Below are 15340 nucleotides of genomic sequence, written 5' to 3'. Positions count from 1 at the left end.
ATTTCAGCTCAAGAATTCATTCCTCCAACAAGCTCCATAATCAGGGTTAACAGCTGCATATAAAAAAAAAAACTCTTCATTTTTAGCTTCTTATAATTTCTTTTCAGTTCCCAAATTCTTCTTTTAATTAACCACTCCTGCTTAAGTCCTACAACCTTTTCTCCTCTTCCATGTCCAAAACATGCCAGCTGGTTGTATGGACATGTAGGTAGCTACTGTATCAGTTCAGCAGTTTTCAAACAAAGACCAAACATTTATATAGGTAGAAATTAGACAACTTCAAACATTCGTTGGGCCATATTTTCACTCAACTATCAAACACAATCTTCATGGGGATATCATGTACCTGCACTTCACAGTCTCTTTTAATTTTAGACTTGAAAGGTAGTTCTCCCAGTAATGCAAATTATTCATTCATTATCTTAAATAGGCATACATTATTAGTCAATGTAAAACATGACCTTCTGCGATGCCTGAAATTCAGAAAATTGTTTTAAATAAAAGCATCATTTAGAGCTAAGGTCATTACTACAATTTATAGCAATCATTTATCCTTTCCCAAAACTAAAAAAATCTGCAATGAGCTTAATTCTAATTTAATATTAACTGAGGAGTGCATGAACTGAATGCAATAAACTGAGAAAGCAGAACTGATAAAAATTACTCTATTTCATGAGCATTCTCCCTGACTGCTAGCCATTCTTTTTTCAATCTGTATATAATCAAGCACTACGTGGTCACAGGAGAAAAGATTGCACGTAAACCTCAGCAATATTTGTATTGATTTATTCCAGTGCATTTAAGTTCATACTTCACCTAACTATGTGGTACTTAATATAACTCAGTGAAGAAAGCAGAATCTGTTTAGTTGTTGTTCATAGATGAATTGATGTTTAGAAATTACAGTATTTCACTTGCTTCAATTGTGACAACTGCTATGATACTTGATGACTTGAGAAGAAGGTTCCCAACAAATAAGTGATTTTAGTGAAGTCTGAAACCAAAACAAAGCCTTGATTTCATCTCCTTGTTCAGTTTTTCAAACATGCACAGATTAAAAACTTTCTGGAAGTTCTTCTGCTGGAAATGTATCAGAGAAGCATCCAGTTTCATCAACTCTATCTCCTCCAGAAAACATCATTTTGAGTGTACAGACCTACTGCAGCCAATAAACAGCAGATTAATCCAAGAAGTTCCACTAAAAGATGCAAGACAGTTTTAATATTTAAATGAAATTTTGAAGCAAGTTGCATATTCACTTCACCAAGTCTGCATCCAGAGATTACAACCACAAGCAACTCTCCTGACTTAGAGTTAAGTCCCACCTTCCCCATTTTGTCCTCTTCCTACTTCTGGTTTTCACCACTTGATTGGATGGAGTGAAGCTGAACCGATTTTAGTGTTTGCTAAATGAATTTTACATTCCACAAAACTCAAGTTTTTTCTAAAAATCAGGTGCCCACATATTACTTGGTCTACACACACATTTGACGTCCCAAGTTACTGAAACAAGTCATCCTTATAAAACCGTTTTGCACTAAGATTCTTATATACCTATAAACTATGGAAGGACATCCTTGGAAAACATCGCTTCTAAAAAAGTAGAGTTACTCAATTAGGAGTAACTCATTTTCACCCTTCTAAATTCTCATAAGCAAGTAACTTCTCACGCAAAAAAAAAAAAAAAGGAAAAAAAAAAAGAATTACAACATAAGAACTCTTGATTAGTCCTTATCTTTAGGTGCCTTTTCATGTTATTAAACTCACTACTCCAAAGGACTGTCAGCCTCCTTTCCAGATACTTTTGCATTCTTATCAGGAAACTTGCATCTTAGATGTGCGTTCCCCTCACTGAAAACAACACCGTCTTTGCCGAAGGGCCTGATTTCTCAACATACACTTCCATTTTTGGAAAACGAACGCATTTTCTTTGCTCAAGAACTTATTTGTTTTACCACCATATTCTTGTCTCTAGCTTACCTCCCCACTGTATTTATTCAGACATTTCAAAAATGCACAATCACTTCCCTGTATTACTTGCTTATAATGAGTTGTCTTATTGCTTCCTAGCTGAATTCTTGAAGTACCACTTCTGACTAGCTCTACCTCTTCACGAGGAGGAGATGGCTAGGCCCTTCTCATCATTCTGCTGCAACTTCAGAGTAGCTTGTAATTAAGGACATAAGTTCCCACCTCACTAAATGATGTTGTAACCACTACTCATGATGTAACCACTACCACCCTTTGCCTACTCTTCAGAGAAGAAAGGTAAGATGAGCAAAGCAGTTTCCTTCAGCTTTTTCAGAAATCAGCATTTCAAAAGTGTACTTAAAGCCTCCCCAACCAAAACAAAACTGCTGTATAGACAAAAAAAGTTCTGGAAAAATCCCTAAATTAAGGTCCCACTAAAATCAAGCCAAAGCATGCATCATGACTGACAGGAAGACATGCCAGCCATCTGAACTGCTTTCAGGATGCAATCTTTTCCTTACTAGAATTTTTGTAAAGTAATGTCATTTTGTAAAATGACTGTTTAATTAAACATTAGTGCTTCCATATCTGTCACTAAGAAAAGCTTATACAGATATATGCAATGATTTTTTTTTTTTAAATGGGCTTTATGTCATGTGACCGCACCCATTCCATCAGGTTTGCACTGCAGATAGTTACAGACTAAAGGATAGCAAGACGGGGCAATCAAATCTTTGGCAGAAATTGTGAGGAAATAGAAATCAGTAACATAAAGCTAAATTATCTTCATATATAAACCTCTGGGTAAAAGCTATGAGTTTCTTCAATCATCCATCCTTGACAAGACAGTATGTTCCAAGGCACATGATTACAAAATTCTAGGGAAATTTCTTCCATTTTAAGGTGACCTTTTGGGACACTACCAAAAAATCTGAAATTAGGAATTAGAGCTTTTTCCACTTTGGTGCAAGGTGTTTGTGGAAAGGCCTTTCAAAGTCAAGTTTTCATATTAGGCCATTATTATCCACTTGTCACATATGAAACTCCATGTACTGCAAACGTTCAACACCATTTCTGCCAGACAGACAACCGAGTACTTACTCAAGCTTAAAAGCTGCTAAAATATCCAAAGTAGTATTCTGCATTCACCAGTGCACATCCAGGGAAAGATTTCAGTGAAAACTTTAATATAGTAGGTCAGCTTGACTGAACTGACTTGGAACATTCAGTTTTACTATGATCTGAGAAAGCATAAGATTCATAGCTCTCTGTACCTATAATTACTAGTTTTATTTATTAGCGTCTTCATAACAGCATGTATCAGTTAATACCATGCATTCTACTGATACGTGCATTTTGTACAAATTAAATAATGTATTTCTTAATAATAGCAGGAAGAAAGGAAAAAGCCCAAGCAAAAGAACAGGGATGAAAAATAGTTCCCTAACTAGCTATTAGTATGCACAAGAATGCACCTATGCCTCTGCTTTCAGCATATTATTTACTTACTAGTTAAGAGCCTGTATTTTGAAACAGTTCATGAGGATGCTCATTCACAAGAAATAGCATATTCCACCACCACCCACAGTCAAGCAGCCAACCTTGGCAGAACCCAGCTCCTGGGAAAATAAATAAATAAATAATAGACTCTGGAGTTGAACATTGAAAGCTTCATTTTGCAGTACTGTGATTTTGGACATCAAAACCTCAAGCCCACTAACATAACAGTTTGCATTTACTACTGTTTCTGTCCTCATGTCTAGGAGCATCCTTACTGTAGCTCAAGATTTCTTCATGCTGAGGCTAAGCATTGTACCAATGGAGACACCTCAAAGGGCTTTGAGCAAAGACCAAAAGAACAGAAGAATACAGACAACAGATAATCATACTGGTCAGTACAGCAGGCACTGACCTCAACTCTACAGTAGCCTACTTTGCACCTCTTATTTTTATATAACATCTGAAAATTAGAGAAAATTTAAAATTTTGTAAAAACACTTAAAAAAAAAAAAAAAAAGTGCACAGTTCCTTGCAAACACAAGCACCAAAATTGAAGAACACAAATGTATTCTGAAATGGAGTTTCTCAACAGGCCCCGCTGGCTGGCCCTACTCCCATCTCCTGCCAAGCACATTCACAGGCTGTTAAAATGGGTTATTAACCTCCAAGGCAGTTTATCCCTCCTCTCCCACAGAGTTCTGGTTAAAATAGGAGATCTGATCTTCCTTCAACTATGGAGATAGAAATAGCTGTGAAGGTGTACAGAGAAGAAATTCTGAAAAGTTACAGACAACTGATCTGTCTTGCTTTTTTGTCTGTACATCTGACCACAGCACAGGTGACTACAGTATCTCCACAAAACATTACACAGAAGAGGGTTAAGGTCTCTCCAATTAAACCCCTAAAGAGGGCATCACAGCTAAAGGCCTTGTACCTCACACTGGTGTGAGCAAAGCCCCACGTAGCAGCCAGTGAGATATCAGCTATAAGAACACTGCTCCAAAAATCTGGCCCTCCTATGCTGAATAGGTTTTTGAGGGTTTTCCTCGGAAACCAGATATTGCTTCCATAAGGCTGCTATCCAGCATGCAGTTCTCTGCAAGTAGGTGGACGAGTCCTACCGGCCCCACTGCAGGAGACGCAAAGGCTTCTCAGTTGATATAAGTAGTTAAGGACTCCTTCCGTAACAGTATTGCAAGTTTTAAGGATAGGATTGGTAAAAAATATTCTGTGAACAAGACAAATTCTGAAATAAACTTACAAGTAAGTTTTTGAAGGGTTTTTGACGATTACCTTATTAAAATGTGCGTGTCATGGGAAAACAAACAACCAGCATTAAGACATGAGATTTTCTTCACCATTTTAGCTAAACTGATGGCTGTTGAACATTTTCCACTCACAAGTGACTAGAAAGGGAAGAATATAGCCATTGGTTAAAACGGCTCCCCACTATGAGGGGCAAAATTAAATTAAGGTCCAGGCGTGGGGGGTGGAAGGGAACACATCAACAAGTCCCAGGTAGAAAGGTAAAAGTCTGATGAACTGGAAATCCATCAATCATATGATTAAAAATACATACTGCAGCCACCAAACAGATAGTGTAAAACTAAAATACAAAACATTTATTCTGACAGAGGCAACCGAGAGATCAGATTCAGCTGGAGGGGGGGAACCAAGTATCTGGCAGAGAGGTAAGAATCAGCCTCTTAAGCTCTATCTCTTTCCAGTTTTCTAGAGATAACATAACCTTTAGAACTCGTCCAAAATTTACTCTGTGAGTATGAGATCACAGACTTGGTCCCTTAAGTAAATAAGCAGATCTGTTATTTATTTATTTAGTACCATTAGAAAGGAATTTGTTATTTACAAGGCCATTTCTCCATGGGGAAGAACAAGTTCTTTCCATTCCTGAGAGCCATTCAGTGTCTTAAATAAGGCACCTGACTGGACAACACTGAAAGGAGATCTGAAAATAGCAGAAGCTTAAAGGGTTTCTGGAGGAAAGGCTTTAAAAATTCTGAAAGCAGAACTGCTTGGGCCACATAGCAGCCACAGCATTACTTGGACCCAGCCCCTTCTCACCCCGAGAATTACTCAGAGAAAAAGGTCAAACTGGTACAGCCACGCAAAACCTGCTACTGAACCTAAACAGGGTTGGAATGACGATAGCAGCCCCAGGGCCAAAAACCGTGTAACAATATAATAATGCAGTTCAGTCATCAAGACTGACTAGAAACTCCTTATCACCCAAGAAGCAGAAAGGATCCAATGATGAGAGGCACACTGAGTCTCTCTTGGACTGCACAAAAGAGCATGGGGCACAGAATTTACCACGATACAAACGTTATCATGATAATATTTTCTACATAATGCTGCTCACGTATGCATCCTTCTAATAAGGATGTATGGGAACAATTACCTGAAGAAATCTTTGCCACTTACTGCTTCTAATCATCCTCTGTGCCATTGCCCTACGTGATCTGCTAGCACTAAAGAAGCATCCTTGGTTATACTCACACTTTTGCTCCAGCCATAAAAGACCAGCCACCGTTGAACAAGATTTCAATACTGAACTAGAGAAACTCTATCTGATCCAGTATCTGTCTGTAGTTACAGAGAACAAACAGGCAAAAGAAATGAGGGCTACTAGGTTACTTATGAAGAACACTCCACAATCTCTTCCAAAGGTTAACAACATTTCAGATAATTCTAGTTTTAGGATACACAGTGAAGCATATCTCAAAACTGAAGCCAAACTGTAGACCGGCACTTCATATAATTCACTTGGGTGTTCCAGGTTAACTTGAAAAGGAAGGATGATCCTTTTAATCACAGTTTGCTACAATGTAACATCTCATAAGGCTGGAGGCACTTTTGAAGATAAAAGAGGGTGCAGAAGGTACAGCTTGCATTGCTCATACTGAATTAGAAAGGTTATGTTTTGTAGCTTTGGATTTAGAGAGAAGGAGGCAAGTAAAAAAAACAGAGGAAACCAGGATTTATTGACGGTGGGAAAATTTTACTTTTTAATTAGACATATATTAGAAAGCACAAGTTATTTCATTGCCTTGAAACTGCTGGAATGCTCACTGCAGTCTTAAGCCAAATCAGTTTTCAGAAAAATTATCTATTACACCAATCTTGATAGGTAGAAGATGTAAGGAAAAAAAAAAACAAAAAAACAAACAAAAAAACAGCAACACAGTTGTGACTAAGAAAGGATCCTGTCCTGGTGCATTTCAGCTTAGAACCTGAAGCAAAACAGTTTTCCCTTTGATTCTGCTGAAGTAGGTATAAACCAACATATCTGCAATATTTAAGCGATGGCTTCTATTCTCTACCTTTGTTCAGGCACAATTAAGTCTACTAATCCAGAAAAATGGATCCCACCAGACCAAAAACTAGCAAAATACTATTCATTTTAAAAGATTAGCTGCACCAATGCAGCAACAGGCAGCCATAGGAAATCAGGCACTGTGGGTAGCAGGAACTGCATGAAGACTTCTACAGCAATTAAGCTTTAAGTCATTTGAGCTATTAGTTCCTGGGAAGGAATATACTCTGATTTAAGTCTCCTGAAAAGTCTCTCGAGTAGAAGAGTTTAATTCTTAATATTCTGTGGCAGAAACTTACACACTGAATATCCTTATCTGAACCAAGTTCTTTTCCCCATGTGGGGAAACCATTTTCTTTCTGCTCTGCAGAAGCTGAAAAATAGGTTAGTTACTGCTAACACACAGACAGCAACCGTTCATGTCCATGTGGGACTGGTTACTTTTATTTTAGATACTAAAAAAATACAAAATAGGCATGGCAGTGACATTCCAAAAGATTACCAATAGCGTGCACTATGAAGGTCAAATGACTTCATAGCAATCAACTCAGAAGTGAAGGGTAAAAGGCAAGGATTTTCATGCAGATAAATCCTAATATACTTCTATTCTTACAATTATTTATTTTGGGTATCATCATCCATCTGTACAGACCTGGAAAAAAAATATTCAGAAAAGCTAGGCCTACCTTGAACCACTTGTACTTCTCTGCAGGCACACACACAAATTCCAAGGGAGGGGAGACAGGGAAAAAAATGCAATATCTTTCACCAGTATTTTAGGCCTACCAAAAGGACAACAGTTGTTCTTTGGAAGAGCAACATTTCCTTCATCTACTGTTTTTGCATCAATCAATACTCAGCTGGAAAAGTAGGAGCACAAAAAGAAAAGTGTACAGTCTCACAGCAGCTCATTTAAAAAAAACTGCTGTAGTGATCTGGTCCCCTCGATCTCAGAATCTTATCCAAATACGAGCAAGCAGCTACAGACACCAAGGTGCTAGTTAGCAGAATTACAAAGGCTAATTTCATCCTCCTCCCTGTTGGCATCCCTTAGAAACAAGGTAACAATTTAATATTGCGAGACTGGGCCAATACAAGTGCACGTCCACGTTCAGTCAAGCACAGGTCGTCACTATTAAGCTAGCAAAGGGCCGCTTCCCAAGTGAAACCAAGCAACTCAAAGTTTTGCCAGGATCACGACCTTTAATAGAAAATTAGTCTAAGCCAAAGCTTACTCCTTGACCCATGATTTGGTGGGGGCTGGGGGGAGCCCATGCCGGCGTTTGGAGACTATCACTAGGCAAACAAAACAAGCAGTAATCTCTATTCCGAACAAGCGGTAATCTCCGTTGGGAAGTATTCCTGAAGAAGGGAACGTCAGTGTGACAAGCTGCGTAACTACATCTGCTTAACAAAGCGTTCTGCAGTAATACAGAAGCACTCAAAACAGGAGCTCAGACTGAATTTGGAGACAAAAGTTGAGGAAGTAGAAGACTTATTACAAGCCAGTGCAACTTCAGCAGCTATGTTCACCTAGGCCAAAAACACCATAATAATATATTTGTATAACAGAAACCCCAGACCACATGAAAACTCCAGAGTAAGCATATGACTAAGCTTTTAAATTGCACCTAAATGTGGACACACTCAATTTAGCTACTCAGGCAGAGCACAGAGCTGATTAGTCTTGCAAGCTTTATCAATTTAGAAAGGTAAAGAATCCCCCAAAGTAAAAATGAAACAATTTACACAGGAGAGCTATCAATTAAAGCAGATTCTGAACTATCAAGTATATACTCATCAAGAACTCAAACACACAGCTTAATCCACGAAACATTTGCTTACATACAGTGCTACTAACACTAGACATAAATGGGAGAAAAAACACAAAGGCTTATGTTTCCTATTTAAATGGAAAGCAGATATTGCCCAGAACGCCTCTGCCTAGCTTCCCAAATCGCTTTTTCCTCTTGGAACAGGAGGATACAAAAAAACGACAAGCAAGTGGCTTTAACCAGCTCACTGCACTTACATGTTATTGTCTCAGATAAGTGTTACTAAATGCCAAACATGTACTTTATATAGGTAGAAAGCATTTCTACTGAAGAAAATAACATAAATACAGAATGGCATATAAGAACTAGACCACTACGAAGCACACTCACAACAGGAATTCACTACACCAAAAGAAGCAATCCTAAGCAACTTTTCAGAAAGTTAAAAGATTCTGAACTTCTGTTAATATGTTTACATATCCTTAGTTTTTAAGAATTTGCCTCCCTTATTCATATGTAAGGCTAATAATTGTTACCTGCAAAGCCTGAAGTAAAAAAAGAAAAAACAAAGAAAGAAAAGAAGAAAAAAGAAAAAGAAAACATCATTGTGCCCACCACTAAAAGTTAACATTGTTAGTTTTCTCCACAGCACAAGGGGCTCATAAAACTTTTTTGTTTTGGTAGGATTTTAAGTTACTTAGCAATGTGGTATTGACCAACACAGACTAAAGACAAGCTATAAGGTCAGCTGCTCTATTACTCTGTTCACAGGCAAGTTCCTTCATGGAGTATCACAATTTGTACCATACATGTACTCATGACATATATCTAATTTAATGTCTCTCCCTTCCTGTTAGAAATACGGGATATTCTGGGGCATCTAGAAGAAAGGTAAAAGGAATTTCCAATTACCCTTTGGAAATGGCCCTCATTTGTTCCACCACTCATTTTCTCTATGTTGTGTCATTTCTTTCTGCATTAGTACTCAATATTCACATCTCTTTTTAGCTCTGCGTGAGACCTAGGTTAGCAAAAAAACTTCAATCTATACCATGCAATTAGAAGACTATCATAAAACGTAGTAACAAGCTAAAATGCAACACAGGCCTAACACTGCTATATTCTGAAAGTTACCATTAAAGAAAAGCAAAAAAAAAAAAAAAAAAAAAAGCAAAAAAAAGAAAAAAGGGGGGGGGAGGGGATCAGTTTGATGATAATACTGTTTCTGGGAACACTGCTTGATCTATAGACTCCTCTCAAAAAGATTTCTTTACAAAAAGTGTATCTTCAAAGCAACGAAAGAAAAAAGTGGGCTTCCCATTTATCATGGAGAAACAATAACCAAAGCTCTGGTGACATAAGTTTCTTGCAATACTAGGGGACTCTCAGTAGTTCTTTAATGGAACTTCTCAACAAGACTATCCACACACCCCTAACGGAGTTTCCTTGCTTTTTTTCAGGTTATGCATTCAATTTAGTTTTTGTTGGGTTTCATTTTAACATAAATAATATTTAGCTTGGCTCCTGTAGCCAAAACATTCTGTAGCATTTGTACAAAGAAAACTGTAAAAGCTTAGTGGCAAAATACTTTAGTTAGTGCTGTTAGATCTTTCATTAATTAAAGCAAAAAAAGTTTTCAATCTAGAATAGTGTACAGAATTTTTAGCTCAAAAGGATGCAAAAACCTTTTTATAGCATGAGTCTAAAAATTCACTTAGTGTGTGGCCAAAAAGAAATTTGTTTTAAAAGAAATTCAGCATATAAATGCTCTTCTGAGATTAAAAATTTTGTCATGACAAATGTAAACAATTTGTTCTTATTCATAAATTAGACAAACTAGTTAAAGACTACAGATCAACAGAGCATTATGTCATATATGACTACAGGTTGCCACGGACCACACTGAACAGAGTGAGATACTCTGGTATATGCAGTCACTAACTTGACATTTCGTCTATGAGCAGAATTTCAATTTAGTGGAATTAAGGTCTTTTTCTCTCTATTGCCTACATCAGAAAATCTAAGATAGTGCAGTTAGTTACTGCAAATCTAGAAATACAAGCTTTAAAACATGGTTATACTAAGGAGAATTTATCGGTGAAAGGTTTGTGAGAGACTAGAGGAATAAAAAGACAGTATTTAAAAGAACAGAATAATGTGTTAACAGGTGATATTCTATATGCTATTTCCATAAGGTTTCAGCCAACGCCAGGTTTCAATTAATTTTATTGTTTGGAATTGAATGCTCCAATAACACATGATTTCAAAGAAAAATCAACTAGATATTGCATGTATCAGTGGTTTGTGAGGTAAGAAGTTCAAACTGAGTACCATGAAATAGCTATTGTTCTTCAGAGCTGTTAGTCTCAAATTTAAAAGATCTGTAAACTACAATAAAAGTTACAAGGACCAAGCACACAACAACGATTATTTGCCTTTAACCTCTTGTTCTTTTTAACATTTCGCATTCTAAGGCCAAGAGATTCGCTCTTGCAGCTTAGCTTTTTACATAGGACAGGCAAAGTTAACATCTCAATGAAGTACGTTCTCATAAATTAATCCTAGTCGCAGGATAAATTCAGCCTCTCTAAAGCCTAAGCAAGAACAAGTTACCATATTGCTTTTTAAATTCTTTCACTATGGCCAGCTAACCTTGTAAATGTGCATCACTTTAACCTGCTGAAATTTAAAAGCTTAAATCTAACCCTCAAATCTTAAACGACATCTCACTGGTAAGACACACAAAAACATTTCATAGAATCAGTAAGGTTGGAAGGGACCCTCTGGAGATCATCTAGTCCAACCTCCCTGCTCAGCAGGGTCACCTAGAGCATGTTAGACAGGGTTGCATCCAGGTGGGCCTTGAAGATCTCCAGAGAAGGAGACTCCACAACCTCTCTGGGCAACCTGTGCCAGTGCTCCGTCACTCTCACGGGGAAGAAATTCCCCCTCACATTCAGGCGGAACTGCCTGTGCTTCAATTTCTGCCCATTGCCTCTTGTCCTGTCACATGGGACAACTGAGAAGAGTTTGTCCCCGTCCCCTTGACACGCTCCCTTCAGGTACTTATTTGTGTTACTCCAGAGCTATGTTTGCCATCAGTGGCTTGGCACGCTACCAGCTTGATTTTCCTAGTCTCCAAAGTGCAAGGTGACTACTCCTCAATTCCTGAAAGTACCCATCGGAGTCTCACGCACTGGGAGTTAAGCCTTATCCAACATTAACATCTAAAAACTATTGCTCACACAGGCGGGTCTAAAAGGAAGGCTGATACACAGATTTCACAGAACAGCAAAGACCGTGGTACAGTCCAGTAATGGGGTGGGGGCACCTCTACTTCTATAAGTTAAGAGCTCTCTGGGCTATAAAAATACATCTGTAAATGTTTCATAAATGCTCTACAATTTCATCCTGGGAGAGAACTTAGTGTTTGAAAGGTTAGTAACTATGAAAACTTCTTTTACTTACTAACCTCATCTAGCTTTTTTTAGTTAGAGAAAAATTGCTGGAGGGTTTGAAAACTCTCCAACTCTGTGAGCCAGAAGGAAGTAAAATAGAAAGGCCGTAAAGCCTACAGCGTTTGCAAACAAGTTTAAAACATTTTAGAGCTATCGCTAATCCGCACAAGAGGTAACAAACCGCCCTTCTCTCGGGCTGTCAGCAGACGGACGCGGAGCCGCGCTGAAGCCCGTCGCCAGTGCCTCCCGGCCGTCGCCGCGCAACTCGCCGTACGCTGCGCGTCCAGCAGCCTCTGAGACGCAGCTCTCTGCATCACGCGAGTGCCAGAACTGTACCAGAGATCTCAGCTTTGCTTTTAGCTTGTTCACTGCTTAACAAGGAGTCAAGTAAGAAAGCCTGTAAGAAGTTATGCTACAGAAGATTTATTCTGAACACACTCATTGCATTCGCACGTGCTGAGGTCTGGAGCCCCCCACTCTGCACTGTTGCGAGGAACCCTAAGGCAAACTAACGCTGAAATAACCAAGCTTCTTTATAACAGACAGGGTTACCTAGGCAGTTTAATACAGAAACTAGAGGCTGCTTTAAAACGACTTCTCATCCATTTGATCTAGTTTACAGCTGTAGTCGTTTTTTCCATGGTGATGGAGTCACCGTGCTGGAGAAGCAGGCAAGGAGAAACTGCTACCAGGTGAAAACATCCGAGTTCTCAATTACCTATTAAATCGGTGTTTGCACTGAGAGGAATCACGGCTGGGTACACTCCAGGTAGAGTTCTCAACTCCATCGCAAGCCATCACCGCAAAACCCAAACAAGATCCCGACTGACTGGTTATTAGAACAAAACGAAAAGAAAACGAAGCTCCAAAATCGGCTGTTCCTAAAGCGGGAGCAGCAGCAGAATAGCTGTAACTTCTGCAAAGCTCCTCCCCTTCCCTCCTGAAAACATTAATCCGCCTCTGATTACTCTAAGCGCTGTTGGTAGGCGCTCCGCGCCGCCGGGCAGGTGTGCAGACGCTCCCCCCCGGTGCTCCTCGGAGCGCTCGAGCCGCCCTGACGCCTGTTACTCACAGTCTCTCCGCGTTCCTGGGAATATCCCTCGGTACCGTCCTCAGCCCCAGGCCGTGGCAGTCCACGCTGGAAGCGACGCACGTGCACTTGTGGGGGCACCCCGCAGCAGGCGCCCAGCCCAGGCAGCTCCAGAAGCTCAGCACCGCCGCGAGGCAGAGCCGCGCGCCGCCGCCGCCGCGCCGCATGGCCCCGCGCGAGCCGCCGGCCCCAGGGACGAAGCGCCGCTAGGAGAGAGGGAGAAGCGAGCGGCGCTTAGCGGAGCCCGAGGGGCCCCCCCGCCGCCATGGGCGGGCGGGCGCACGGGGGTGGGGGCTGCCCCCCGGGCTCGGGCCGCCCTCTGCTACCTGCGAAGGGCACCGGGAGCCGCGGGGTCTAGCAGCGCTGGGGCCGGGGGCGGCCGCGGGGGGAAGCGGGGCGCGGGGCGGAGGCGAGCGCCCTCCCGACGTCCATCGCCAGCGGCGGCGCGCTCCCGCGCTGCCTCCGGCCGAGACCGGGGCCGGGGCCGGGACGGGAAGGCAAGCGGCGGGAGAGCGGGCTGCGGGAGAGGGGGCGGCCGCCGCCGCCGCCGCTGCTGCTGCTGCCGCCGCCGCCGCCGCCGCTGCTGCCGCCGCCGCCGCCGCGCTCGCCGCCGCCCGCTCCGCGCTCACTGCGCCTGGCGGCCGGGCGAGCGCCGGCCGCACCGCGCCGCGCCGCGCGCCACGCCCCGCCGGCCGCCGCCGCCGCCCCATTGGCCGCCGCGCCCTGACGTCACCGCCGCGCTGAACTTTCGGAGCCGCGGGAGGGACGAAGTTCGGGCCCCCCCCGCGCTCCGCTCCGCTCCGCTCCGCCGGGGCTGCGCCGCCCCCCGCCGCCCCCGTGCCCCCGGCGGCGGCGCGGCCACGGGCACCTGCCGCCGGCGCCGCGGAGAAGGCGGAGGGGCGCGCACCGCCCTCGGAGGAGGCGATGCTGCGGGGGGGGGGGAGGCGCGGAGCCTCTTCGACCTAAAGTGGGAAAAACAAACAAACAAACATAAAAAGCAGAAAGCACGCAGCACGCGCCCAGAAGCGGCCAGCGCGAGCACTGAAACCCCCTCGGGCCGGGCCGCGCCGCGCCGCGCCGCGGGGGCTGCGCGGGGCGCGAGCCCAGCCGCGGGGCAAGGGTTCCCCCTGGAGCCGGCCGGGAGAGCGCCGCCGCCGCCGCGCTGCGCGCCCGCAGGCGCCGGCGGCGGGGGAACCGGGCCCGCGCGGCTCCTCCCTCCGCGCCCGCGGGGGCAGCGCGGGGTGGGGGGCCGGGGCGAGGCGCCCCGCGGCAGGCCGCGCAGCGCGGCGGCTCCTCGGCTCCGCACCTGCGCGCACGGAGAAGTTGCGCTTTCGAGGAGGAGCAGGGGCAGCGCTACCAGCTCCGAGGACAAACCCTCCGCACCCGACATCAGCAACGCCTTGACAAGGCTAAGTCACACTGGGATTCATATCCTGAGATTAAGGGCAAAATCAGTTTTAACTTTTTGTGTGAGCATAAAAATTACATATTGTACACAAAATGGTTTAAGGACAAAAACGCTGTAAGATGTTCACCATAAGATCAGCACACAACATACCAGCATGCAAGAGTGCATTTTAAATCCTTGTTCATTTGTCATTTTTTGTTGGTCTATTTTGACTACTGACATCTGTAATTCTGAGGCCTGCCTGGCTACCTTGAGAGCTGCTTTCCCCCCTCGCTCCACCACTGGAATATCCACCCTCCCGGCCAGCAGAGCAAAAACCTGTCTACTGCCCTCCCTCGAAAGCAAGAGACTCTTACACCAGGGAGCATCTCCCTGTGAAGTTTGCCAAACAGCATATTCAAGACCACAAGTTTTTCCTCTTCCGGTCACTTCGTAAAAGAGCGCATCAAACAAAGTAGTTTTCTCATTTTAGTCAATCGTCAATTTTTCTTACATGAGAATTCTTATTTTCATATAGTATCCATTTTGATGAAGCCTTAAAATTGAACCACTTGGATGACTGAAAGCTCAGTTAAGTAGCCCTTATATAGCAGTATCCAATGCAAGAAAGCTTAGTGACAAATGAAATGGGTTTGAAAATACGCAGAGGGACTCAGCTGTCACACCTTCAAGTGGCTGCTTTATGCTGCTTCAGTAGAGAGCAGATTACAAAATACTATTTTCTAAGCCAGCTGAGCTTGGCACCCACCACAAAGTGGTACTTGAGAAGCTTTCTTCCACCTCTCCCAAATCTTCAGGAGCCAA

At 42.8% G+C, this 15340-nt stretch overlaps 1 protein-coding gene across 3 annotated transcripts in view; it reads right to left on the bottom strand.

The window, feature by feature from the left end:
- The window catches only part of SLIT3 (slit guidance ligand 3), a 463356-nt gene extending 450033 nt beyond the window's left edge, over nucleotides 1–13323 (bottom strand). For 2 of the 3 annotated variants that reach the window (XM_062587759.1, XM_062587761.1), the window contains exon 1: nucleotides 13111–13323. In XM_062587759.1, coding sequence (XP_062443743.1) covers nucleotides 13111–13295 — 185 coding nt within the window. In that variant the 5' untranslated portion in view covers nucleotides 13296–13323. Of the gene's footprint in view, nucleotides 1–12756; nucleotides 12862–13110 lie in introns of those variants that run through there. The other variant, XM_062587762.1, reaches the window with a different exon arrangement.
- Between the last annotated feature and the right edge of the window lie 2017 nt (nucleotides 13324–15340).

This window comes from Rhea pennata, chromosome 14 (assembly GCF_028389875.1).
Source record: "Rhea pennata isolate bPtePen1 chromosome 14, bPtePen1.pri, whole genome shotgun sequence".
In the NCBI taxonomy this organism is placed as follows: domain Eukaryota; kingdom Metazoa; phylum Chordata; class Aves; order Rheiformes; family Rheidae; genus Rhea; species Rhea pennata.
The sequence above is the reverse complement of the archived record's forward strand: the minus strand, read 5'-3'. Positions and strand labels throughout refer to the sequence as shown.